Source organism: Pleurodeles waltl, chromosome 4_2 (genome assembly GCF_031143425.1).
Source record: "Pleurodeles waltl isolate 20211129_DDA chromosome 4_2, aPleWal1.hap1.20221129, whole genome shotgun sequence".
NCBI lineage: Eukaryota > Metazoa > Chordata > Amphibia > Caudata > Salamandridae > Pleurodeles > Pleurodeles waltl.
Genome location: NC_090443.1, coordinates 565,992,323 through 566,019,609, shown reverse-complemented (window position 1 = coordinate 566,019,609; position 27,287 = coordinate 565,992,323). Strand labels below are relative to the sequence as shown.

General features: G+C 41.0%; 1 protein-coding gene across 2 annotated transcripts in view; it reads right to left on the bottom strand.

Moving 5' to 3' along the window:
• Positions 1–27,287, bottom strand: part of DENND1B (DENN domain containing 1B) — a 1,047,500-nt gene that overhangs the window by 1,004,838 nt on the left and 15,375 nt on the right. For both annotated transcript variants that reach the window (XM_069232125.1, XM_069232124.1), the window contains exon 2: positions 19,689–19,753. In XM_069232125.1, the coding sequence (XP_069088226.1) occupies positions 19,689–19,753 (65 nt within the window). The remainder of the gene's footprint in view (positions 1–19,688; positions 19,754–27,287) is intronic.

Here is a 27,287-nt window from a genome sequence, read left to right as displayed (position 1 = left end):
TTTCATTCACACGCAGCCCCACATTTTCACTAGTCTGCATCATCTTCACTTGATAACTGACGGTACTTCTGTCATCTTTTGCCCGGTTTAACACTTCTGGTGTAGGCTTTCTAACTGTTTATCCCTGGAGCTATATCACCGACAGTACGACTCAGCTCTTTCCCAGGGCAGAGTGCTAGAACAGGAAGCAAACAAGGCCTTGGAGAGAAGAGCTGGGTGCAAGTGAGAAGCTTTAAATTAGTTGAGTATGTTACTCAGCGTTCAGGTAATGTATGCACTTATCAAAACGTTACAGAGAGTATTCTGATCTGAACAGGTGAAGCTCAATTAACCATGAATTTAATGGTTATTAATCTGTGTTCTTCAACTAAAAGACAAACGTAATTGCCTCCAAGCTAGCACTGCAGCCATAAATGTCTTCTATCTGCTTAATGAAATGCTATTTAATTAGGATTGTGGTAAATCGTGGAGCTGGCACTGCTCACTGAAATGTGATACCTTTAAAGTAAACTGATGATAACGGTTTGGGACTCCTAGAAAAAAATAAGTATTATTAGTGCTGATAAAGTTATATTATCAAAATGATCATTCGGTTGCTCTACCACTGCAGTATTTTGTGACTGGTGGAAAAACAAAAACGGGTCGGAGAAGCTCACAAAAAAGTGATTGCAGTTGCTTTGAATAAAGGTTTTTCTTAGGAAAATTGAAAACATATTCAAGATACTAGTCTTGAAGCTTAACATTTTTAGATTGGAAGAAGATTAAATGTCAGCTAAAGGGTAAACAAAATAATACAGATGTTTCTTCATGTGAAGTGTAGGTGAGTGTGGTTTTAGAACAGACTTTGGACGCCCACGGTGTAAAAACTAAAAATAATACATTTCTTAAGTACACTGCACTGTTGCCAATAACTACATTTCTGGATTCAGAAGTATATGCTGAAGAAGCAGAAAGATGATAGGTCATTTCCTCTTAGCTTTAAAGGACATAGCCACACAACAACATCTTGGGTGGATTAAGGACAAACAGTGAAAGCAATGATTACCCGAGTAAGATTTCAGATTTAAATTTATTGCTCGATTAATAAAAACCATTGCAATATAAAGCAAACATTACGTAATAAAAATAACAATATTAAAAATACGATTTTTTTTTAAAAATCTTGATAGCTAAAAAACAGTTCTAACCAGAATAAACTTTTTAGGTCAACCTTCGAGAACTAACCTACAGCAGTTTTCCCAAGTCCGCTTCATTCAGTTTCTTATAGAACAGTTGTAAAAATGTTACCCCTTTACTGCAAAATGAAATTGACTCACCCTTGAGCCAGAATATTACCGCTGATCTACATGAACTGATATTATTAACTATAAAATCATGTTTTAGCAGTTTCCTCCTTTCCAGACCTAAAGCAGGACAAATACAAAAAACATGCAGCAAAGATTCTTGTTTATAGCCGCATAGGTGGCAATTTTGATCGATGTACTGGCCTTTCCAGGAAGGGCGATCTTCTTTAGTGACAAAGAAACCCATATGGTATAACAGGAATTGATGTTTGATGTGAACGGAAAAGTGGTCGGCCAAGTACCCCTGTGGGGACAATTGCGAATAGGACCCCAGGACGGCCCAGGCATGCCGTCTTTTGGCCAGGATGGCTTTGTCTGTGATAAGCGAAAGTAAGCGAACCGTCTTATTAACTAATCTGGTAAATTCAGCCTTCCCAATATTACATTTCCAGGCTTCTTCCATTCCCAGGCTAATAATAACCTGGGTTAGGTAGCTTCCCCATGTTCCTTTCACTTTACCAATCTGCTGCACCTGCACTTCTTGCCAGCAGGAGTAGAGAATGGAAGAATCCTCTACCGTATGTAGCTTCCACGATGATTTAAGTAGGCGCCCTGTTGCTGGAAACTTTGATTTTTTTAGGCCCATCTCCAGTCTGACCTGTGCCGGGGAGGCACTTTTCGGGATGTTAAAAACGGCCTTATATGTTTTAACCTGACTGGTGTTCAGAGCCATGAGCTCACGGCCTTTCAATATTTCAGACCCATAGGAGATGGCTGGAAGCAGCTGAGCAGACATAATTTTTAATAAAGGGGACCAGTTTGAGCAGTCCAGCTTCTTTTTGAGCAGGTTAAAGCTATATGTTAATGAATTGGACTTTGCCTTAATCGACTGTAATTGGCGTTTCCATTTCAGGCCTGGTTCAAGGTGAACACCTAAATATTTGTACGACTGCACCACTTCCACTTATTTATCCCCCAGGTACCAATTGAATTGTTTATAATTTGCCCCTAGGAACCTTATCAGTTTAGTTTTATCCAGATTAATTTCCAGGCCTTGCTCGCCATGAAGATGTTGAGCGCTGATAGGATTCGTTGCAGTCCTTGGGGAGTATGGCTCAGCAGGATGATGTCATCTGCATATAGTAAGCACCCAATTTTCTCTGCACCCAATGTCGGGGGGAGGCTATTCACTTGTGCTAACATGCCAGTGAGGTCTGCCAGGTATAAATTAAAAAGAATTGGTGCCAGAACACAACCTTGCTTTAAGCCTAATTTTGTAGGTATTCTATTTGTTAATCTTGAACGGTCTCAGATTTTAATCTGGACCCAGGTATCAGTGTAGAGATCCATAATGGCCCTCAGTAGGTTGTTGGGGATGCCCCATTTAGACAGCTTAGCCCACAATCTTTCCAGTGGAACCCGGTAAAAGGCTGATTTAAGGTCAATAAAACATACATAGAGGCCCAACCTCTTGTGCCTGGCTTTTTCCACTATAAGGGAAAGAGCAATTAGATTTGATGACGTTCCCATGCCTGCCCTGAAGCCTGTTTGAAACCTTGGGAGTAACTTATTTTCGTCTACCCAGGCTTGAAGATGCTGCAGCAAACATAAGCCGTATAGCTTGGCCTCTACGTCAGTGAGGGCTATCAGCCTATAGTTTGAAGGAAGAGTGGGGTTTCCACTTTTATAGATGGTGTGTATTATACTTCCTCTCCAGGATTCTGGGACCTGATTGGAGTGAGCGATAGCATTAAGGAGTGGCAGAAAATATTGTGCCCAATATACTGGGTCAGCTTTAAAGATTGCATTTGGAAGTCCATTTGGCCCAGCTGCCCTTCCGACTTCAATTTCTTAATCAGACCGACTAATTGCTCTAGCTTCCAAACTTGCATTTGATCATCCTTTTCGGTAATGTCTAAATTCCTACCCTTACTTTGGGGATTTAGTGGTTGATTATTAGTTCGCACCCCATCACTGTGGGAAGAAGTCTGGCTCCACCTTCTGACGGCTTGGTTGCCAGCCCGTACAGACTACTGACATGACTCACCCAAGCTGCTTCTGATATCCCACAATTATGATGTCTGCATTTCCCCACTGCCAAATTGTTCACCAGCCACCAAAAGAGCTTACTATTTGACTGTTGGCTTGCCCATAATAATTTGGACTATGCATGTTCCTGATAGGTTCTTTTTGCGACCCAACAATCAAGACGATACTTTTTTTTCCAGAGACCATAAAATACGGCTTTCTTCGTCTCTTCCTCGTTGGATTGCTTTTACCATTTTCCTGGTTTGACGCGCAATGTGAGATTTCTGATTGCGTAAAGCTTTATTGAACCAAGGTTGATTAACACGGTCCCTTTTGTGTACGTGGTATAGCCCCAGCAGATTTGAGTTGGAGGTGGCTGGGAATTTTGCCAATAGGTCGCGACATAGCACGGCCCAGTCTTTATTCCAATCTACATTGAGGATCGGCTCCTTTGTTGCATATCTGCAAGTGTTTTTCTTTCACCCAGGGCACCAGCCATCTGGAACACCGCCTTCATCACTGATGCCGTTTCCTTCTCCCACCATTTCAATCTCTTAAGATTAAACAACTCTGGGGATTTATTAAATTATTCGAGGACTGTAGCAACTCGGGATTATATGCTAATTCCAATGATAGTGGAAGATGATCACTCTCCATTCTGCATTTGATTTGAAAGTTCCTTACCAATGCCCTTGCAGGGGAATTTATGAAGGTGTAATCGATGGTTGAACTTCTTTTCCCACTTACAAAGGTAACAGATGCCGGAGAATCCTTTTTGCTGTTTCCATTTGGTAAGGTTAAACCTAGTTTTTCAAGCTGATATCTTTGGGCGCAAACCCCTTGTTTTTTTACGTTTCCTTCTTTTGGGGACAATAAATTACAATTTAAATCACCACTAATAATCAGTATGGACTCCTGATATTGTCTCAGTATGGTTTTAATAAATTCACACAGGGTTGCCAGTTCCCCCCCTTAAGAGCTTTTTTTGGGTGAATGTACACATTTATAAGGATTAGATCTAATTGGCTGAACTGTGGGCTGCCTAATGTGATCTTGGTTGCTTGAATCCAATTTGATTCTATATCAATTGGGATTTTATGGCATATGAGGGCTGTGGAAATCAAGGTCACCAGGCCTCCTTTTGCATGGCCATGTTTGCTGTTAGACCTTGCTGAAATGCATGCGGTGTCGTACCCAGACACCGCAATAAGCTCTATGCACCAGGTTTCTTGAAGTAAAATGATATCATATTCGTGAAGAAAGGCTTGGACTTCTTGATCATATAGTAGTGCTTCGATACCATGGACGTTCCATGAGCAAATTTTAACGTATGGATAAACTACACCCCGATTCCTGATTTTTTTTACTACTGTCAGGGATTTTTTTGTAGAATAAATGGATGAGATTCTTTGGAGGCCCAAAATATGTGGCCTATTCCTATTTCACCATCGTGTTTCATGACTGATAAGTTTCCCCTTGCCAAAGGGATTATATCTGCCCCTGTCGCCCCTCTTAACACTGATTTGTTACAGTTCCTGGGGGCCCGCAGTGGACCTGGGTATCGAGGGCAGTCTATTTGACGTAATTCGATGCCCCATAACAAAAAAGCGTCAGTATGTGATATTAATTGATGCACATGGCCTACTGTGGACCAAGTTGTGAGTGTGGCTTCTTGATCGTTCCCAAGTGGGTGGGGATTAAACTCAACAGAGAGCAGATCCACTGATGAGATGCGAGATAGGCTTCTTATTTCCCCAATTAATTTAAGAATGTTTCCTCTATTCAGGGTATCAAAATTTCCCTCCGATTTAAAATGGAGAATAAGAAGTAGTTTTTGTGCCTCTGTGGGCGCTGCCATCAATGAGGCATTTGTGGATGCTTCATTGTTCTGGATCGAATGTTTATAACCTGTATCCGATTGATGCTGCAACAGATATTTTGACGGTGTGTTGGAACTGGATAGACTACTTTCATTCCGTCTTTGGGCCTTTCCCACCTTTTCCTGTTCCTGATTGATATCCTCTGATGTTAAATGCTGATGGTCTACTATTTCGTTAGACTCTGTATTTATTTGAGAATTTACTGGCGTGCATACCCTGGGAACTGGGCTTTTATTAATCGCTTTTAGTGGTAGTATATGACACTTTGGCCGTATTTGTTTCAGCCATTGATTTACCAAAAAGATGGCTTTGTTCCTTATTTCTTTGGTCCTCTGTTGCTAAAGATACAAAAACACTGAGAACTTGGGCTTGAACTGGGACATTCCTCGGACGTTGTGGATAACTTAATATCGGATGGCAAAGTATTAACATTACTAACAACTGGCTGTTTGTAATGTGTAAAAATATTTTACATATTTTTCTGTTTAACTAGTTTTGTTTTTTTCCTTGCTTTCCTTTGCTTCTTCTTTTCCCTTTTTGACCTTGAGTGTACTGGGCTTTGTGAGGCATTATGGGGAGTATTCCCCCCAATTTCTCTAAGGATACTTGAATTCTTACAATGGTTCCCTAATTGGTGGGCCCCTTCATGTGAACTGTCAAGTGTGTTTCCGGGCTGTATTTGTGCCATAACTTGTAGGGGCGATACATTAAAGGGTTCTCTTAACAAATTTTCCATTATATTATTTTCTTTTTCACCTTTTCCTGATTCTTCAAATTCTAAAACCCGGAGTCTTTCCCTTGTGCTTAGGGCCTGTGCTCTGACCTCCGCTAGTATATCACTTAGTATGGGAACAATGGTCTGGGGATTATCCCCTGTGATCGCACAGTCACACGCCACTTGTTGAATATAATTCTGTTTTTGGGCTCTCTGAATCAAATCATTAAGGGCTTGTAGTTTTGAATCAATGCCCACGATATATTTAGCCATGATATTAAGTAAATCAACTTGAATATCTTGCTTATCTGCCTGGTGCTTTATTGCGGTTGCCATGACGTCCATTGTTGTAAGAAGTGTGCCCCACATGTTGGCTGGAACATCCGACTGGAACTGGGAATTGCGGGTACTATCCCGAAACGGGCTAAGGGAAATGTTGGTACGCAACATATCTGCTTCGTGCTTTTGACTAGATTCATGGGAACAAATGTTTTTTCCTTGTTCTGTGCTTGTATCACACTCAAGGGAGTCTGTATCAATGAGTTCTATCAAGGGATGGTCAGGAGTCCCACTCAAATCCGGGAGATTCGACTCCATCCTTGCTTGAAAGCTTAGAAGTGAATCCTCCCAGATGCTGAAATCTAGGTCTAGAATTGACCATGAACAATCTGGTCTGTCGATTTCAACCTTTGAGCTCTCTTTACCAAAGGCCAACCTCTCAGGCTCTTGCCTTGTGGAAGAATGACTTCCCTGACGGAGATCCTTCTCAGAGTTTATCCCGGTCACAGCATCGGCTAGATCTATTGGTACTTTATTTTCCTGCGAGCCTGAATGCTCAATGGAAAAGAAGTCTGTGATTTTATACTCCGCTTTTCCTGCTGATGGCATTGAGGATGGTTCCAAGTTGGATTCCCTTTGTTCAGCTGAAAAAAACTGGCTGAAAGAACTGTTATGGGCCATTTGGTTCCATGATCCTATTCTAACATATCATATCTAACTCAAAAGCATTGATTAAGTTAATGCACATGCTAGAGAAGTGCGTGTGCAGTCTGGTCACTGGTTTGAGTCACCATAAAACAGCAAAGTTTTTAATGTACCTGTGAAATGCACAGAATGAAACATGAACGTCACAGATTTGTATTTTATATAAAATAACTCAGTGGGTTAATGTTTTTATTGTGGGCGTCTTTGTGTCACCCACTGGTCTCAAGTTATAACCTTGGTACTGAACTTCAGTGAGTTACTTGCAACAAAGAGCTGCATATAAACTGCAAAGCACAAGCTTAGCACTTTGTATGGTTTTTCTAAATTGTTGTTATTCTAATGTTGTTAAGCTGGTTGATTGGAATGTAATAATTACTACCAAATGCTATAGAAATGATTAGTGTAATGACACCTAGGGGCACAGATCAGAAATTCTTAGAGGACACACACACAGGCCTACAATCTTACACAGAGAGTTTAGGAAAGTCAACCACCTGGTTCCAAATCCCAGTTCATGTCTTAGCCACTTGAGTAGGGATATGAAATGAGCAGGTTTTCTCAGAAGGGCATTGGCATCGACGTGTGGGCTCCAGCTATGATCCTCTGACTCCAACTGTTTTCCAGTAAAGATAATAGTCTTACAAGTGAGAGTTATTAACGGGCCTGTCAGTAAGGCATTTGTGCTGGGTTCAACTGGATTTGAACATAACAGAACCCCTTAGGTCTCTGCAGAATACCGCTTGTGCGGGCATGGTACAATGAAAATCCATGTATTCTAGTGTTTGCAAACTGAACTGAAACATAGTCAGTACATTTTGCTGGGATTGCACAAAAAAGTTGCCAGATCAAGAGTTCACCTGAATCCCTCTCTGTTCCAGCATCTAATAGCAGCTTTTAAGCAAAGCACAGCATTGGTGTTTAATGGAAGGCACCATATTAAAACCTGCAAGAGACATCACCATCATGTAATGTGGCACATCACATTAAAACATGTTTTTGTTTTTTAGTGTTTTCATACAGCACAAGTCTAGCTTCAAGCAGCAGTAGAGCACCTGATACAAAGTATTTTTAGCAGTATTTTTGTACATCTGTACATGGAACAGGGCCGGGGTCAGTTAAGACTACATAACAGAAACCAAGGTGTGATGGAGTAACTGTCGCAAGACCAAGCAGACCACCCAGCAATTGCATAGATTCATTACATTACACGTTTATATCATAAAACATATGCTCACAGCTTTAGACAAAGGGTGGTAAAGTTATTTACCAGAACTGGCATGTTTGTGTAATTTTGGTTTAGTGTCTAAACCGAGTTTCATATTTTGGACTGGAGATAAAAGATAAGTGAAGAGCTGGATAAATGCCAGATTTTCAAGATAACAATCGACTAGGTCAACGAGTTTATTTCAGATTACCTGCATGTTAATTTATTTTATGTAGATGGCCTAAAGAAACATCTGACGTGGGTGGGTCCGGCTCTCCCACCCCTATAAGGGCACAAAGGAAATAGACTGAAATTAAATACAGTAATGGAAAATGCGATTCTACGCTCCAGGAGACCTGCTGTAACGCTACAATTTACACTAGTGCCAATCATCCTACCTAGACTGAAAAATTTCACTAGTGAATCTTACAATTGATTATTAATGTCCAAGTTGAATTTATTCAGCCTCAATTCCAGCTATGAATATGACCAGATAACTTAAAGCACTATAGTTGAATATGGGAGGGATTACATTTACAGTATGAAATGCAATTTACATTAAATATATGTAATCAAAGCATGTGCAATCGACACGGCAGACAACAAAATATTGCAAGTAACAATGCCAAACACCCAACACACTGACGATGATCTTCGCGCACTTAAAAGACCCTGGAATCTGCATTTGAAATCTGCTGAAGGGAAGCCACAGGCCTCGACACAGCACATTGTCAGCCCACTCGTCCTAAGAATGTGAAACATTCAGCATGCTTAAGAAAGCAATAGATTGCATCTGCATTTCTTTTAAAGAGACAAAACGCAATGAGGACTAAAAAACAAACGCGGCCATTAAAATACAATTTCCAAAATTAGTTCAGTTGTTCAGTTGGTTACAAATCTTGTCTTTGTCAAATCTCCTTAAAAACTTGTGAACATTATAGTGTCTTTTTAGTTTCAGCTGTGCTGCTCACACGTTTTGTTGGCAAACCCACACTGTGATTGGCTAATCATATCTTCTGTTGTCATGATCTGTAAACGATGAGAACAACTTTTAACAAGCATTTGTAACGCAATGGGTCTCGCGTTTACTTGAGTTAAAGCTATTAGCATTGTAGACTCCTAACCGGACTTTTCTTGCCACATAAACTGAAAAGCAAAACAGTTTCACATAAGCGAGCCAACCGACACCATGAGCACAAAGCAAACACACAAAAGGAAACAGAAGTTTGCTCGCAGTGAAACGTACCGGCAAAAGTGCAATTATCCATGTAACCGGCACAAGTGCAAATATCAATGTAATAGGGTTGATGTCATGCAAAGCGCTTGACTACTGCCCAGCGAGATCACGCTGCCTATGAAATAAGGAGAAAACGTAGTGCAGAAACCATATAGAAAACATGGAGCCTCGTATGTTTTCAGTAATTGGCTGGTGCGCTCGAGGTGGGCTAAACACCAGAAAAGGCATGACGTATGCATACCTTGCACTAATGAAATCAGGCTAATTTTTAAGAAGCAAGCCCACGAACCAACCAAACTGATGGGCATGACATGGGTGTGGTTACAAGCCCGTAGAGAGATAACAACAGGGACAGAGCACTTTGCACTCAACCCTAAAAATGCGAGGGAATAAACACATATGGTTTCTAACGTATTTTTCAGGTGTGCCAACATTGCAAAGATATGGAGAGAGCTCAGTATTTGCGAATTGTATTCTAGATGGGGATCGGTACACCTTTAAAGGTTTCCTTGGCGCATGTGATTGCAGAGAACTTTATCCTTCAGCATACAACGTACAACAAAATTGACAAGATTGTCATCACTTTGATTTAAAAAGAGGTTTGGTAGTAAATTGGCAATCCTGCATTAGCACACCCTCACCAATGAAATATTTAGCGTCATATAAAAATCATCTCATTTTCATTTCTGGATTGTTATTCTTGGGTTACTTAATGATGTTCAGATTAGTCATGGGTGATTATCGCTTCGTTCCCTTAACTTTATTACATAAATTATACCTTACCCTCAAATTAAACTTTATCTTCAACCATTTAAACCTACTTGTCCCTGGTCAATTCATCCTGTGCACAGTTCAAGAAGTGGCCTCACAGGTGGTTGGATGGCAGACCATGTCACAAGCTAGACTCCATGGCAACCCACGCTGTGCAGCAGGGGTTGGGTGCCCTGCTTCACGATGGGTTAAGTGATAGTCATGTGGCCAAACCCTGCTAGGCCTGTTCAATAACTGTGCATAAAAGGGGTTGGGGTTAAGGAGGTTGGGCTCACAATATGGCCATATGGCCAGCAGCCATAACCTGCAGTGCATTGGGAAGGGCTGTGTGCAATAGGAGGTTGGGAGCACGGTGGATTGGGCACATAGACTGGACACAGACCATGAACAGCCATGCCCTGAGAGCAAACATGGCAGTGCAATGCCATGTGCAGCAGCAGTTGGGTGCATGATGGTCACAAGGCCTAGGAGTAGGGCTTGGACACAGGACATGCCTTACTGTCAAAACCGGCTACTGATTGGTCACATGGGACGTTAGTTGAAAGCCTTGAAAAAAAATCTCCCCCCCCCCCACCCCCCCCTCCCCCAAGGTGCACGGTTGTGGCCATATTTATAAGGGGTTGTTGGGCTAAACACAGAAAAGCTGGACAACTCCCACTATGCAAAGCCAATGACCATGTGCAGTTGGTGGTTGGGAGCAGGGCCTGGCTGCAGGCAAACATTCAGTCCCCACTGCACATAAAGAAAGTTCTTGCACCAAACCCCAAACAAGTATAAGCTATTGTACAGCATCTTCAGGTATGTGGACCGGTGTTGCACGCCATTTTATGTTTTGTTTATGTAAAATCAAATTCAGTTTCCTTCTGACTCCCTTCACTTTGATAGTCTGTCAAGTGGAGCAGCTCGTTTTTCTGCTAATTGATAAACCACCTTTAAGCGACCATGGTTTGAATGTGAGTTTGACAGCTCTCTTGACTGAGGAGTGTTGAGTTTTTGGCATTCTGTATTTCCCTCCTGCTGCCATTATAAATATTTTGAATCCATTTGCTACGTAGAGAGCCACTAGAATTATGCACTTGTGTGGCTGTGACAATTTTCAGATAATTATATAGTTTCCACATTTGACACATAATCCATCATCTGCTGCATAATCTGTAGATTTAAAAAAATAAATAAAATGGTTTCCAGTTCAAACGGTTCAAAAGTTACTAAAATTGCAGTGACAATTGTTATTGTGCAGAGAAAAGCTCCTTTGAAAAGCTGGACTTGACACCTTTTTGTTGCTTATTGCAGTATTTGGGTAGTAAAATGGCACTAATGAGGTGCAACCAATGCCAGATAGTGTTGCCAAGTTTAACAAGCATTTGCAATGCAATGGGTCTCTTGTTTGCTCGGGTTAGAGCTATTAGCGTTGTAAACTCCTAACCGGACTTTTCTTGCCACATAGACTAATAAATGAAAGTAAAACAGTTTCACATATGAGAGCCAATGGTCGCCATGAGCATGAAGGAGACATAGAAAAAGAAACAGAAGTTTGCTCGCAGTGAAACTTATTGGCCAAACTGTAATTATCCATGTAACCAGCAAAAGTGCAATTATCCATGTAACATGGTTCATGTCATGTAAAGCGCTCAACTTCTGCCCAGTGAGATCGCGCTGCGCAGGAAATTAAGAGATAAAGTAGTCCAGAAACCAGCTGAAAACACGGAGTCTCGTATGTTTTCAGTAGTTTACCGGAGCGCTCGAGGAGGGCTAAACACTGGAAAAGGCATGACGCATGCATGCCTTTCACAGATGGAATCAATAGATTTTTAAAAGGCAAGTCCACGAACTAATGAAAGTGACGTTCGTGACATGGGTGTGGTTAGAAGCCCACAGAGAGATTAAAACATGGTCCAGAGTGCTTGCGCATGCTCGACCCTAAAAATGATGAAATAATGAATACTATAAAAAATGTGCCACATGATGCTGCATAATTTACTCAACCCTGCCACATAATTGGGCCCACTCCTGCCACATAATTCAAGTGAAACTGACTACATATATTTAAACAGAAAGAACACTTCAGCCAATAACTTGTGGAATGAGTCTACGTATCTGCCCGTTGGAACAACAAATCACAATTTCCTGTGATATCAAAAGGACGCCAGCAGCACAACAGTAATGTTGACCACGGCTACAAGGCACTGTAACAAAGGCATAATGGTTCTTCCTGTAGCAGCCCTCCTTTGGAGGGTGGTGGTCGCTAGTACCCTTCGAAGAGAGCTTGTGGTGCCCGTACACGGTTTTACTCTGTTCCCACCCACAGAGGGTCCTTCAGCACCCAACTCTACGGTTGAGAACACCTACGGACAAACAGGGAGCACATGTGCAGCAGGTTCGCGTTTCTCTAATGTGCCCCCTTTGGCCCTGGTGACTAATGTTCACTCCGCGCACTGACACAGTGGCAGCGCATATACATATAACATTGCCAAACAGTACATTCACAGCTTGAGGTGAAAATCTGCAGACTTGTCCACAATTAGCTCCATGATCCACGTATATAGATAACAAGTAATGTATTTTGTTTCGCGTTTCCACGATTTCACCTTTAGCTGCTTCACAAAAATAAGCAACCGTTCTACCAATCCAAAGCATATTACTCCAGGCTGATAACGCATCTTTCGAACAGCTTGCATCTCGTAAACACGGAGCAGCTTTCAGGAGTACTCCACTCCACCCAGGCTTCGTGTAAACCTATGCGGGCGCAGTCAGGCCTTTCAAAGGCGTCTCTCAAGAGGCTAACCTTGAAGTCCCTGGAAAATCTCTGGAGAAACTACCCGAGTAAATAAACCTAAGCGGCCCAGCTGTGATTAAACAGCAGCCGTGTGTAATAAAGCACCGCTACGCGCTTTCTGGAGGTGACATTGTCAGCCTCTCTTACAAATACACTAAAGACGGAGACGGCAGAGCAGGGGAACGATACAACAGGCTCGCGGAGGTAACTGCGAAGCGCGTGCGCGAGGGAAGATTAAGACGTGCACAGATGTTCATCCTCGCGCACCTCTCCTGTCTTTATGCGAAACAGGAACAGGCTCGCCCTATCAGACAACAGCCTAAGATACAAGTGTTTTATTATCACGAGGACATATGGCAGCCTATCTCTAGGTGACCACTTCCTAGACAGAATAAGGTTATTTCAATAAAGTCACTGCATGTCTAACGTTCGAGAGGCATGCTGTTAGCCATACACGAATCACTTTTTTTCATCTTCAGTGCACACAACACTTTAGCAAACAAGGTTATACAGACCAACCGCTGTATATTATTGTTACTATTATTTGTCTGTTACAACAACCACTTAAAAAGAGAAACTGCAGCAAGGCTATTTATCCCAAAGGTCTAACGCCTCTCAACGCACCAGGGGATATCGAGATACTTCGAGGCACTAGACGAGCTGAGCCTCAAGTAGTCAGCGGGAACTTAGACTTTACTTTTATGGGTTTTATGTCATAAGCTTCTTAACAGGAAATAGATACATGAATAACAAGGTGAGATGGGCTTCTAAGAAGAAATGGTTATAACTGTATTTTTTCCTCGTGTATTAAGTATAACTTTCTTGAGAATTACAGGTTTTACATAATTGAGGCGGGGCGTCTGCATGAAAAATCGCGCAGGCGAATGTGTAAAAATGGCTCGCCAGATGCGAGCTACAAGATATAATTCATCCAGTACCTATATATAACGCTAGCACAACATAAAATATGCACAGGCCTACTTTTAAGATCTGAGGTTACTGGACACCCAAAACGGAAGGCAATTATGGACATCCTTGGAGAACGAATGGAGGTTGGGAGCGGGACACGCGTGTGTTGGGGAACAGGAGACTTAAATGCTCTTCTTTACTCCCTCTAAGACATTATGGTTCTGCTGTCCATCTCTTAAGGTTGAGAAGATTCATTGCATTTGCGGCATTCACTCATTCACAGTCGGCATTTACCTTTTAGGCAGAAAACAGACCAGAAAGAATCACTCAAATTCTAACTTAAATGGATCTGTTCTTGGGTTCACTGCTCTGCTTCCCCTTTAACCAAAGCAATATGGTTGGATTATACTCCCATAGAAAACCGAGTTCGGTCTGAAGGGATTCTTGGCTCCGACATATCTTCAGCCATCTCTATGCACCTCACAGCAGGACTCTAAAGCGGCCAGAGCATATCAACGTCAGTCACTTGTCATTCCTAGAATCAAGGTCACCTTTATCTGGGAAATAAAAACATTCATATAAAACGCTCTATGGAAGTCATCTCATAGCACTGACTCACACAACGCCTGTCACTGGGTGCAATCCTTTGAAGAGGTGGGACTTCCACAAGTATCTGGATTGTATAAGTGCAAAAGTGATCTAATGCAAATTTTATTCCAGAGACTGGAATCCTTGGCTACGGAATAATACAAGCTGAATTGTAACTTGAATCCACAGATTCTTTATGGAAGAACGCCAGTGCCTAGGCAACAAGAAGTGTCACATTTATTTTTGCAGACCTCTTGAGGAAGAGTTATATTGAAGCTAATAATACAAAAAAAATCACATGTATTTGAATGTCATTTTGGCTTGGGAGCTCACCTGAATTCTGTCTGTGGATAAATAAGCCATTATCCAAACTGAAAGCAAGACAAATTGTACCATTCTGGTCTTTTGTCAGGTTACTAATGTCTGAACAATTTAGAGCTGGTCCCAACGTGGAAAATGCCCAAATAACAGTCCAAATGGAGGATATACCTTGTTCATAACTGTGAATGAATTGCAAACCTCATAAGAGCATGCACATTGTATTATGCCATTGCAATCACCATAATCTACTGAAAACCATGACAACGTGATACACACCTCCATGAAAGAGGCCCAAAACATTGCTCTGTCTCTTCAATCAAAATATAACCAAGGGTTACAGATGGGGTAAGTTTATCTGGTTGGTTGACAATCAGGAAAATAGAGTAGCATAAGTAGTGGTGGACAACCAAATGGGATGTTGGTCCATGAGCAATGTCCAGATGCACACAGCTGAGACTACACTAGACAAAGTATAGTTTCATTTTAAATATATAAAATGAGGTAAGGCTAATCCAAATCAGGTAAGGCTAATCCAAATCAGGTATTGGCCCCTCTCTTAACAATTCCATGACCCCCCCACCCCCAGTGCGTCCATCAGATAGAGCGGAGTTCCATGACCATAAAACATGGGACAGATATGTCATTCTTTAATAAGCTAACAGCTGATAAATGCTGTTCTAGTAACAGGCCCCTAGCCAACTTATCCAGTAAGACCTGGGAATGGGCAGTATGAAAAACAATTGCAAAGACTGGTGGGCTCAACAAATGCTAAATAAACAGACAATTTGGCTTCAGACCTTCTATAAAACACAGACAATACTACATTGCTTAATTTCAAAGAGGACTTTCTAACTTCACTGGACTAAGACAAAAGGACAGCCATAAGAACTTTTCAACCTATCGTGGTATATGATTCAGCTGGCCACAAAGTCATTGTCAATAGACCAGAGGTGGTTTTCTTCATTCTTGTCTGGTCAGAATCAGTAACAAACAGGTGACTGGTGAAGTTCGATTACACCTGGTGTTGACAAGATCTTTATTTAATGCTCATATACATTCCTTGACCGTGGTGATCTCTCAACCTGAAATCCAGTTTCATGTAAACCCTCAAATACATCTCCTCCTTGACAAAGGACAGATATGGCAAATTACCTACACAACACAAATAAACATCCTCTCAACCACAAAGGCTACAAGAGCACTTGTCTGAATTACCTGAAGAAAAAAGTTACACCGGGGTTCAAACCTCTTAGAATCCAGCAGCAACAGATCAGTGAGCCAAGTTCAAACAAAACCAACAAGGGGCAAATCTATCAGGGAGCAAGTTAGAGTTCTGCGAAGAACCCTGGAAAGCAAACGCTTCAACACGCTTACTGCAGTCAAGAAAAAGTTGAAAGCAGCTGCTAAGAAACATCTTTCCCACCTTAATCTGTGGCATGAGGTCGCCAAAACAGTACAAATTCAGCACAAGCAAATTCCCAAACCCAGAACAAACTATTAGGGCTAAGCACTACTACATCCACTATGCTGAACTAGACCTTCTCTAAACACGATATCCTTGAAGAGTGAAACCTCATGGTCACCTTAGAGCTGCACAATGGTATCAAGTTGTACGAGTATACTATATAAACACCCAGATCAAATAAATATGATAACATGTTTTAATTAAGAATGTTTAATCATCTGAAAAATCTTTCTACTTGAATATGTTTCGAGAATGTCTATTGGCGTAATATCTGTTCCTCAAATGACCTAATGTTTAAACCCTGTTCAGCTTTCGCACCATTGACAAATAGGTGAAAGAGGGCAGGGAATGTTATTTTCAGTGTAAGACACAATATGATGGCCAAACATGACTGGTGGTTTCATATGTGTAAAGTCTTGGACATTAATTCACTGAAAGATTCAACACTGTATCTGCAGCACTACAAAACTAAATTAAAGCACAAACAATTGCACGCAACTTCAGTACTACACTTGACTTATGCACAGTCTACTAAAAGGTGAAGAAGTGATAGAAATCTCCCTTTGATAACGCAAACTGTTATCCTTTCTGACAATGTCATGCAACCTCAAATTCGAGAGGCTTTTTCCTTTTGGAGCTCTTAACAACAGAATCCTGAACTGTAAAGTCCCCATAGCTTCTGGGGGGAAAAAAGACTTGCCTTAAAGTAAGAGTCCTCTGATGTACTAAGCCATTCTGGCCTACCATAACTTTTCAATTCCCTATTTAATACTCTTCCTGCTGAATCATCTAACAAATTACTGGCAGTCCCTTTTTTCTACCAGCCCCTCCTGCTGAGAAAGGAATTTTTACCACTGCACCTCTTCACAGGAAAGATTAGGAATTTTAATATTTACATTTTCACAGGGCAGAATGCAATATACACATTGCAACCTTAAAATAGTTCATGTTCTTCACATTCTAGATAAAAGTGAATTCAGTTTCTTTAGCATCTTATACCTCAATACATTCAATAAATTGAAGTATGTCATCAACCATATAACCCTGAAAATGGGGCAAAATGGTGCAGTGCTTAGTTGAGTAAAATTTAAAAGGGTGATGCTCGACTATTGTCGCCTGTAACTTCCACGTTTTATTGGTCATGCTAACCCTGCTCATCAGATACACACTTCCTGGATCCAAGAAGTGCCGCGCCTTGGCACTGGATAAGTAGGCTTTGCAAGTCAGCCTGGTGAAGCAAAATGATTACGTTTGCGTCTTCCGAAGGGCATGTATTAAGTGTCATGAGCTCAGCTATGCAACTGTCTTTATTCTTGATGAGAATCTAGTCATATGATCAATACTAGAGTCCACCTGTAACGTGGTATAAATTTGCATTTTGCCTTTGCTCTGGCTGCTTGCCTACATTTGTTTGTTAAGGGGACCCGCTTGTCTATGCACCTAGATCCACAGACTATAGATATATATATATATATATTTTTTTAAGCAATAAATACTTCACAGATCAATCCTAAATGTCGGATGGAATTTTCTTCAGCATTTGGCTTGAATCTCACTTGGAAAACCACTGCCAATGCACAAAAGTGGCCAATGTTTTCTGATCCTTTGACAATCTAGCAAGGAATTCCTTAAGATTCTATTTTATCTACTAACCTTTTTCACTTTTATATGAAGCCTCTAGCCTCCTCTCTTAATGACTAACATTTCATATCAATTTTATGCAGATGACACAGATTTTGTCCCTTAAATTTGTAGAATAATTGCTGAAGTGCTTGAGGATGTCCAGGTGTGCATATATCTTCACCACCTGCAGCTCGACCCTCTTACATGATATTTCCTCGTTATCCCAGTCTAATTGTTTTATCCCATTTCAAACATGGTTTAACTCATTTGTAAGCTGTACCTCTTCACTTGTTGAATACTCCAAATTTCTTGTCTTCTAGTTTGACAATGTAATGAGTATGGAAACTCCCTATTTAGTGACATTTCCATACTGAATCTAGCTCCCAACCCTACAGCGGTCATGCAGGCCAATGGCTTAATGAATTTACACACCTTACCCATTTGTACTCTCTCAAGTGGTTTCCCTTACAAGCAAGGAGTACCATCAAACTGGCATATGTCATATGACTCTATGGCGTGCCACTGCTTCTAGGAAATAAATTGAAGCTATATTGTTTTATATTAGTGCACATAGACTTAACCAAAAGAAGTACCACATAGAAAAAGACAATTTGATAAATTAGGACAACAAGACTACTGGTAGGAAAATTTAAGTTGGTGCTGAATAATAACAGGTGGTGCATATGATGACGATGGGAAAAGTGACAGAATGTATGAATTTACAGAGGAGTGAAATTTAGAAACTAAAGTAGTTCATGTTACAGAACGTACAAGCTAACAGGATGGGTGATGACTAAGCTGAAATAGGATTGGTGGGTGGCAAGATGCCCATTCTACATTAAAATACCTTAACATGCATATGTCTCAGGGTGAAGTATAACAGAGCAGAATGACGAGTGCAACCTGAAAGGTGCAGTTCTGAATTCCATTAGGGATGTCTCAGACGTTTAAAGTTCTGTCGTTGATAACATTAGTACAACTCAGTTTCTAGTACCAAAAGCACCTTAGTTAATAATGTGTGCCAGGCAGGGGGTGTCAATGCAATTAACTCTTGTTAATTTGAGAACAAAATAGAATATGCATATATATTTTGGCTCGAATCAGCAATAGCAAAAATGATGTGGTATATATGTATTTTTTATTTTATTTAAAGTTTGTTCTTCGTTTTATATCTCATGCCCGATGCATCACTACATCTGGACATTCTGAAACTTTGAGAAGGCACTCTCTGATAGTAACAGAATCCCCCCATCTCTCGACTTCACTTCAAAACATCTCTGCAAGGATACAGCTCAGATGTGCAGACCACTCTCCGAGAGGTGACTAGTTCCACATAAGGATGAGGAACCAATTTCCTTCTTGGGAACAAGATGGGGAACTAGTTTCATTACAGTTCCTTGTTCGTTTTCACTGTACCAGAGTAAAAAGGATGTGAACAACTGTAATGAAAGGGAACCAGCACCTTTACTATGACTCACACAGTATTAATTTGGGAAGACAAAAGCGTTGTGTGCAAGTAAAAACTCTAGTGTACTCATCAGCTTTACCTCCAAAGTCACGGTCTATTATAGGTCCAAACAAAATCCCCTGCAATAAAGATGACTGAGACTCTCCACTGCATTGCAGGCGAATGAGAGAGGAAAGGCGGCGAGTATCACACCTGCACTAAGGACCAAGTCAAGGACCCTTTGAATGCCTGGTGGCTGCACAGAACTCAAGAACAAACTGCTCCCTACGAGTTGCACAACAGGACATCAACTTCTAAAAAAATAAAGGAGGGAAGCAAAGGCTGTAAATACTCATATTTTAAAAACATAGTGCTTATCAAACACTATGTTAGAAACAAAGGAACGCAAAACTTTTGTTTTTTTTTATGTGAAGATTGTGTGCAGTATTCGACGTACCTTCATTTTCAGATGCAGGACACTCCACTTTCAGTACCAGGTCAAAAGTCCTTTCAGGATTTTCCCTGCGATAGAAACAGATACATTTGTAAAAGGTCACAAATGTGTGCGATAACATACCTAAACAATATCATGCAGAACATTACATTTATCAGGATACTTGTCCGCACAACATGTTTAACATGTACTCTTAAACATCATCAATCTCTCACCAAAATGTCCTAGTATCTTGCATAAAAAGCACAAAGGAGCTGCACCAGAACATAACATTACGCTGTCCTTTTCAATGATGGTTCCTTAGAATCTGAATGAATGCAGAGGACCTTCTTAAACTACATCAGCTCCTTTACAACTGCGGACAATGTGGGGCAGTAGGAGCAAGGGATGCTCATCGCAGCCCCCCTTCCCAGTAAATACAGATGGTGAACTGGTGGATGCCAGCTTGAAAGCGGAGCTCAGACATGTGCTGCTTGCTCCCGAGGACTTCCTGACAATGGTGCATGCCAGAACGATTGGTTGGAGTCTCTTTACTTTCTTGGAGAGAAACAAGGCTGAGCAGTGCCCCTCAAGGTCTGTAAAGTACAACTAGAGTTGAAAGAGGCAATGTCAAACATGTTCTTGCCCATGGCACTGGTGGTTGGTTGTCCTGCCTCCCGTTTGTGTTTTGTCTGCTGTTAGCCTGCTCTGCGTTTATTCCCTACTTTGGGTCTTGCACAATGGGCCAGGCTCTTTGGTCTACAAGAAAGTGTTTCATTTCCATTCTGTTCACCCTTTAATTGGCTGAGACCTACGTGTTGGTGGCTCTGCTATTTCTAATAAGTGGAATCACTGCCAATTGTTCTCACCCTCATAAGAACCACACATACTGAAAAACCATCAGGATCCTCCACACAAACACATGCCAGATTCCTTATATTCGCACTATGTTGTCCATTTTCTGCTGTCCCACATTCCCGCTAGGAGAATCTGCTCTCGGTGCTGGTCTTTTAGCCGAGTGGTACTGGCTGTGTGGGTAATGAGAAGTTAGAGAATGCAGTCCAAATTGTTCATTTCCTCAAAGTGGCGTGTTGGACTTGCTTCTTACCCTCCTGTATCGGTGCCAATGCAGAGACATGATGTGTTTTTAGGCTTGTGACCACCTGCCACACTCCTTCTGCAAAAGGAGGCTTCATCAACTTGCTTTTTAATAACAACCATTGTAGTTCTGAAGACTTGGAGCAGCTACCAGTCTATCTGTAGCTGTTTCCAACTTCCTCTCACTAGACATCTATCCATGCTCGCAGTAGAACATTTGGACTTTCTGCATCTTCACCACATGCTCATCCACCCTGCCAAGTTTACAATACAATTTGTTTTATTTAACAGAAAAAGTATTCTACTGCATTATTAAAGACATTTAAAACTTTAGGTTAATTGTTATTTTAATACCTCGCTTACCCCCGGTTCTACTCCAGTTCTAATTTTCCTCCTAAATCCTATTGCCAGAACTTCCCCTCATCCCAATGGTGCTTCCCCTTTACATTCCATGCTATCCGCACGCCAGACCACGTGTATGCTAAACAAATGATTAAACATCTAAACAGAAAACATTACCCTATTTTGCTAATCACAGTTATATAAACATCTAAGAAATATCACACATTTAATGACGTGCCCTTGTGCATGGTTAGCTAATTTGACCAAATAATCTCTATAGACTGAATTCTAAAGGTGAGGTGAAAAATTTACCATCTATGGTTTTATGCTGCTACCTTTTTAACCCAAGAAGGACTATTTTGCTGAAGGCTGCAACTATTCAGTAAAGTCAAAAAGAGTGCAACAGAGGCAGATATGAGATTTACCAATCGGACAAGAGTATTAACTTTTTTTTAAAAATAATAATGTTTACATCCTTACTCTATCCCAGTCCCAAATGCTGTTCCATAAAGAACATATTTTGTGTGTCTGTTCCCGCTACTCACATGGGCATAGTCCAAAACAGCATTACCCAGAAGACTAGACAAGAAGGTCCCAATGTTTTCGATGAAGGTGGCCTATACACAAGGGTTCCCTCCAGATTAAATGTCCCATCAGCCCACATGGCATCTGTGCCCTCATGTATGTGCTTTTTTACCCATAGAGTGTGTACCCTCATAAATACTGAAAAAAATACTTAGTCTGTGGATTTGTCTCATGCTACTTCAAAATGTTCTGGACAGATTGGGAAAGGGTGATGAATGTAGCTGCAGTGAATAAAATGTTGGCCAGTGACTTTCTGAATTAGTGACAGGGCTGTAAGCCAAAGCAATGCAGAAAGTCATCTTCAACCATGAGTTACATTCAAGGAGCTCCTTAAGTACCTTTTGCATGTAACAGTCTTCCATCTAATCTTTTCTACTCAACTAGTGGAAAGGGTTGCGACTCCTGCATTAGTACCCAAGGGTGGCTTGTGCACTGGTATGGCAAGTGCATTTTGATGAGGAACTGGTAATTCAGAATTTTGAAGATACTGAATCGCGTTTTCAACCACTCATGTACATCTAGTATCTGAAATTCAGATGTGTGAAAAGTGCTGCTCGTTGAGCCTCTCTAAAGTATGTCGTCTTGTACAGGAAAGAAGACACCTTCCCTTTTTTGGGTGTGGCCTCAAGAGGATCACATTTAGGATGAAAGGGCTGTGCCTTTTTTCTCTGTTGGCTTGTGTTGATAACTTAGAAATACCATGTGGGTGATTAGGTTGAAGGGCAGCAAGTATCAAGACATGCATTCATGCATGAAAGAGTAATTCTTCTCTAGTATTTAGTTAGACTGTTTCAGACCATGAAACAGGATGGATACCAGACTGAAGATTACCTAAAATAGTTGCCATTTCTGTGTTTGAAGGTAATGTCCCACAATTATGATGTCCAGAGCGTGAAAGGCTCTGAAAATCAGATTGACAGCATGGGAGTGCATGCTGTGTTATTTCAAAAAGATGCTAATTGAGTGAATCAGCTTCTAAGAGATTTCACCCATCACAAAGGAGGGTTGATGAAAGAGGTGATTTAAGAATTAGGTGAAATGAAAGAATCTCAATTTGAGAACTTCAGAGTTGAAGGTATCTTTTGGATGGGCAGTGTACGTAAATGTGGGTGAGCTCTTAATGACTCCGGTCATTGATTGATTTATTTACATTTGCACAGCGCATTAAACCCAGCAGGTAACCAAGCGCATGGTGAGTGAAGAAAAACCCAGGCACAGCGATACAGTCCCTCCACAGGGACATCCTACTCTGACCTGAGTAACCAGATTTTGACTGCCCTGCGAAATTCCAAATATGAATCTATCCTTCTTATGTCCAATGGTAGCACAAATTTTTAAAGCCTAGATGCTGACACTGAGAAGGCTCTTCCCCCCCATCTGACCTTCTAAATGTGGGGATATTTACCTTCTTGTTACCTACTGATCTCAAAGCTCTACTGGGGCATAACATGTGAACACAGCCCTCAGATATCCAGAGTCGATCCAATGGAGTGCCTTGTGCACCAGGCATAATGCTTTGAAGCTGACCCATTTCCTGATTGGGAGTCAGCACAAAAGCCCTCAAGCCCTCTCTCACCGACTGGCTCTTAGAAATCCCAAGAATTAGATGTGCCACCCCATCTTGAATCAACTGCTGCTTATTGAGGGAATGTTGAGCACCATTTAAATATAGAGCATTACAATAATCCAGGCGCAAGATGATAAGCACCAGAACTACAGGATATGAGAGAAAACTCCTAGAAAGCTGTAGATCAAATGATTTCTCACTGCAAGAAAGCAGGAAAGGAAAGCCTCTACCTGGGTGAGTTGGGAGAATGTTTACCTGGAGGAAGGTGGTCGTGTTCTTGTCCCTGAAAGCCATAAAATCCACTGCAAAGCAACTACGATGGAGCCAGAAAGGCAGTGATAGGGCCTAAAACTGAGCCGATGCTTCATTAAAGATTAGTTTCTGAGACTTCTACAACAAATGTGGGTGTAAAGCTATAACACCATAGGAAGGAGTTATTAATGCAAATTAATTCTTAAGTCGCCATTCTGGTTCTTTGGCTTTTGCTTACATAATTGTTAAAAGCAATAGTATTCTTACATGGGAGGGGAAATGAAGGCTTGGAAAGGGGGTGCTCTTTTGGATAAACATATGACAGAGGGAAGGGATACCTGAAAGATAGTTTTTAAAAAAGTGAGTTTATAAAAAGGTTAAAAGGATCTTGGCATGCAAGTTGAGCTGTTTTCCGGTCTAGAACCCAAATAATAATATTTGGGGAGCAAGATTCCTTATCATGGTCCACATTAGGATTGCAAGCAAGCCTAGCCATCAAGCACTGAAGTGCCATATCAATTTATATATAATTGTGGGAGGCCTCTGGTTAGTAGTGGTGATGTGAATAAAAAATGGTCCCTAAGAGGTGATCACGGATTTCAGATTAGTGAAGCATTGTTTCTCTGGATCCTCGGATTTCTAATTCTAGCCACATCTGGTGGAGTTGCATGGCTGAAAACATATTTGGACCATTAGAACACTCTACATTCATGTATTGCTTGCTTAAATATAGTCTGTAGATAGCATTCAGCTACAATGAGTGAAACAGACAATTTCTTGTCAAACTGTAAGACATTGTGGTCTGAGGTTGCTCATGAAATTAGGTAGCCAATCTCCTACCAAGGAAGTAATTCTGACACATGGATGTGGCTATTTGCTAATTTCCTCATTCAGATATGGCCACTTTCGTATTTACTAGTTAAGAGGAGGGTATTCCCAGTGCACAGGTTACCATTCACCTTCACAGGAGCACATTTAATTTGGTGGAGAGTTAGGCAAGGCTCTATTCAAATAGTTACCTTACAGAACTTCCCCCTGCACACTCTCGCAATGTTCAAATAGCTCAGGTTTTAGGCATGCTCTTCAAATTTCCTGGCTGGTGCCAACCCTTCCTGAGCAGCACAGTGGAAAAGGTTGGATTTAGTGATATACTTTTTCTTGGTTTATTCCTTGCCTTCTCTTTGAGCCTAGACAAAAGAGAAATGTGTACCACAAATTTGCATGAAATGAAGGCAGGGCATAAATAGAGAAATCCAAACAGAGCAATATTAAGTTATTAGACTGGGCACTGATGGGCGTTCTTAAGGGATAAATTCAGGGGCATTGTTGATTTATTTCCAGGCCTTTTAATACTTAACCACTGATATAGCACAAGTAGTGTTTCCTAGCAGAGATGCAATCCTGACCTTGGTTCCTATGACAAGAGGGAGCTATCTCTCTAGTCCCTTTTGATACCCTGCGGAAGAGGCATGTGGCTAATGTCTTGGGGGGGAAAGAATGAATGGCCAGGGACTACACATCTATTTAGTTGTACAGTTGTGAGTGCCCCACTACAAAGCCAAAACGTCACCAACTCACTGTCAACAACGCGCCCAACATATAAGGTTAGTCTACTCTTCTCTATAACATCAGCCGAGGTAATTGTTCTGCACAGGCCCCTAATCATAGGGATACATGTTTACCATTCCTGCGTCAGGTCTTGACTTCAACTACGAAAAGTTCTGAGGATGACCTCAAGAACCTTATAAAATGGTACTTTAAATAACAAGTGAAAATAATGCCTTCTTCTGCAAGGAGGTGTTAGAACGTCTGAAACAGAGCACAGCTGGCAGCTGTACTTTAGTTGCATGGATGCAGAGTGAGTTAAAAATCTAAATATTTCCTGGGTTATAAAATACCCACGGCAGGTGTTAGATAGCTGTGCTCAATGAAAGGGAACCAATTTTGCTCAACCTAGAGTCAAGAGAGATATGCTTTTCAGTCAAGGGATGGGTATATAATCTGGGAAGCTGTAAAGCAGATTCTCAATGTACCATTCTGCTTTAACTGTAGTAATGGTATGAGGGTGGACTCATTCAGGATAGTCTCCAGTGGAGAGTTAGGTGGCTGAAAAACTTCACAATGAGCATGCTCCTTTTTAACACCAAAATGTGGACTACTTTAGTGAAATATCCTTTGGCCTGATTAACTCCTGGCAGCAGATACATACCACAGTATTGTTGATGACCAAAAATAATCATATACAGCCAGGGAGTGGACATTTTCCATTAAAAGACTGTTGGATTCCTAAAAGCATGCCTTCTGAAATGATCCCAAATCTGGGGAGCAAGGAGTCTGCCCAAAGTAACAGATCTCTCTGCTTACTACCCCTTATAAACCATGTGTGTTATTTGACGTGTTATCACGCTATAAAGAAAGTATAGCACTGTCTGATATTTAGATTCAAATAAGAAAGGAGCAAGATGAAAGAAAGCATGCCACAGCCTAAAGTATACATATAATACCTAGGTTCCTTAATCAAATGTAAGACATGTAGGGTTTCCATCCGGCTGCAAGTCTCTCATCAGTGATCTTCTAAACCCACAAAAATTCTGAGGACACCACTTTTCACCAGACCTGCTGGTCAGAAAAGAGATGGGAAAAGATGGAACAAATTGAGAACTACCAAACCTGTACCATGCTGCTGTTTTAGCAGACTCAGTAGAAGCAAATTAAGTCTCCTTATATCACATTGGCTCTTTTTAACTCTGAAATCTTATTCACTGCTGATAATGAAAGTGAAAGATATACTGGGAGGAAATTCTAGAATGTTAGCAAGTTGTCTCCTTATGCAATATTGAATGACCAAGAGGGTATCTGTGATAACAAAAGTATTCACCTTGAAGGGTGAGAACAGAAGAGAGACAAGGGGCAGGCTCTTATGCTATCAAGACAGAAACCTACTAGGAACTTAGTTTCCCACACTAGCATGAGCAAGATGCCAGTCTGGCAGGTTTTCAGGTACATTACTGTGTGTTCCCTGAATACCACCCTATTTAGTGTACAGGCACAGATCACTCTGCTACCTTTGCAGCTAAGCTGATTAGTCCTTAATATAAATATAATTTGTGCTTCTATCTCTCACATATCCTCACCCAACCACCATCAGGCGCTGTGTCCCATAACAGAACAACTCCACCTCAGTGGCCATCATGCGCAATATAGAAGCACTTTCCACATAGGCTCAAAGCAAAATAGCACCCTTCCAATCACCCTACACAGTGCAGCCTTAAACCTGTCTGGGTAAGCCCAATAGAAATGATTCGATACAACACAATTTTAATCTGTGCCAGGAATCCAAGAATATAAATATTCATGAATGAGCAACTTTTTATGTACTTTTGTATGTTTTCACAATTTCAATACAATCTAATAAATAAATATTCATCAAGAAGAAACTTGAAATGTGTGTTTCTTTCAATCAAAATCGAATGAAAAGGGAAAACCTTCAATGACAGTTGATCTATACACAGCAAACAAAATATTTGATGGCCTTGACCTACTGAGTTATTGAAAGACAAAATACTTCATTTCAACAGAAATTAGATTTCGGGTTTTAGCTGGTTACTGCCAGCTTGGCAACTGTCCTATGCTTTTGGGTTTATAGCAGACCCTAGCACCACTTGCATGGTTAAATTGGTTAAACCTTTCAGCTCAGCCATGTAACCCACGAAAGTCATGAAGTATACCTTACAAACACGATGGTTACTCTATAGAGATAAAAGTGGAGTTGGCTGTTG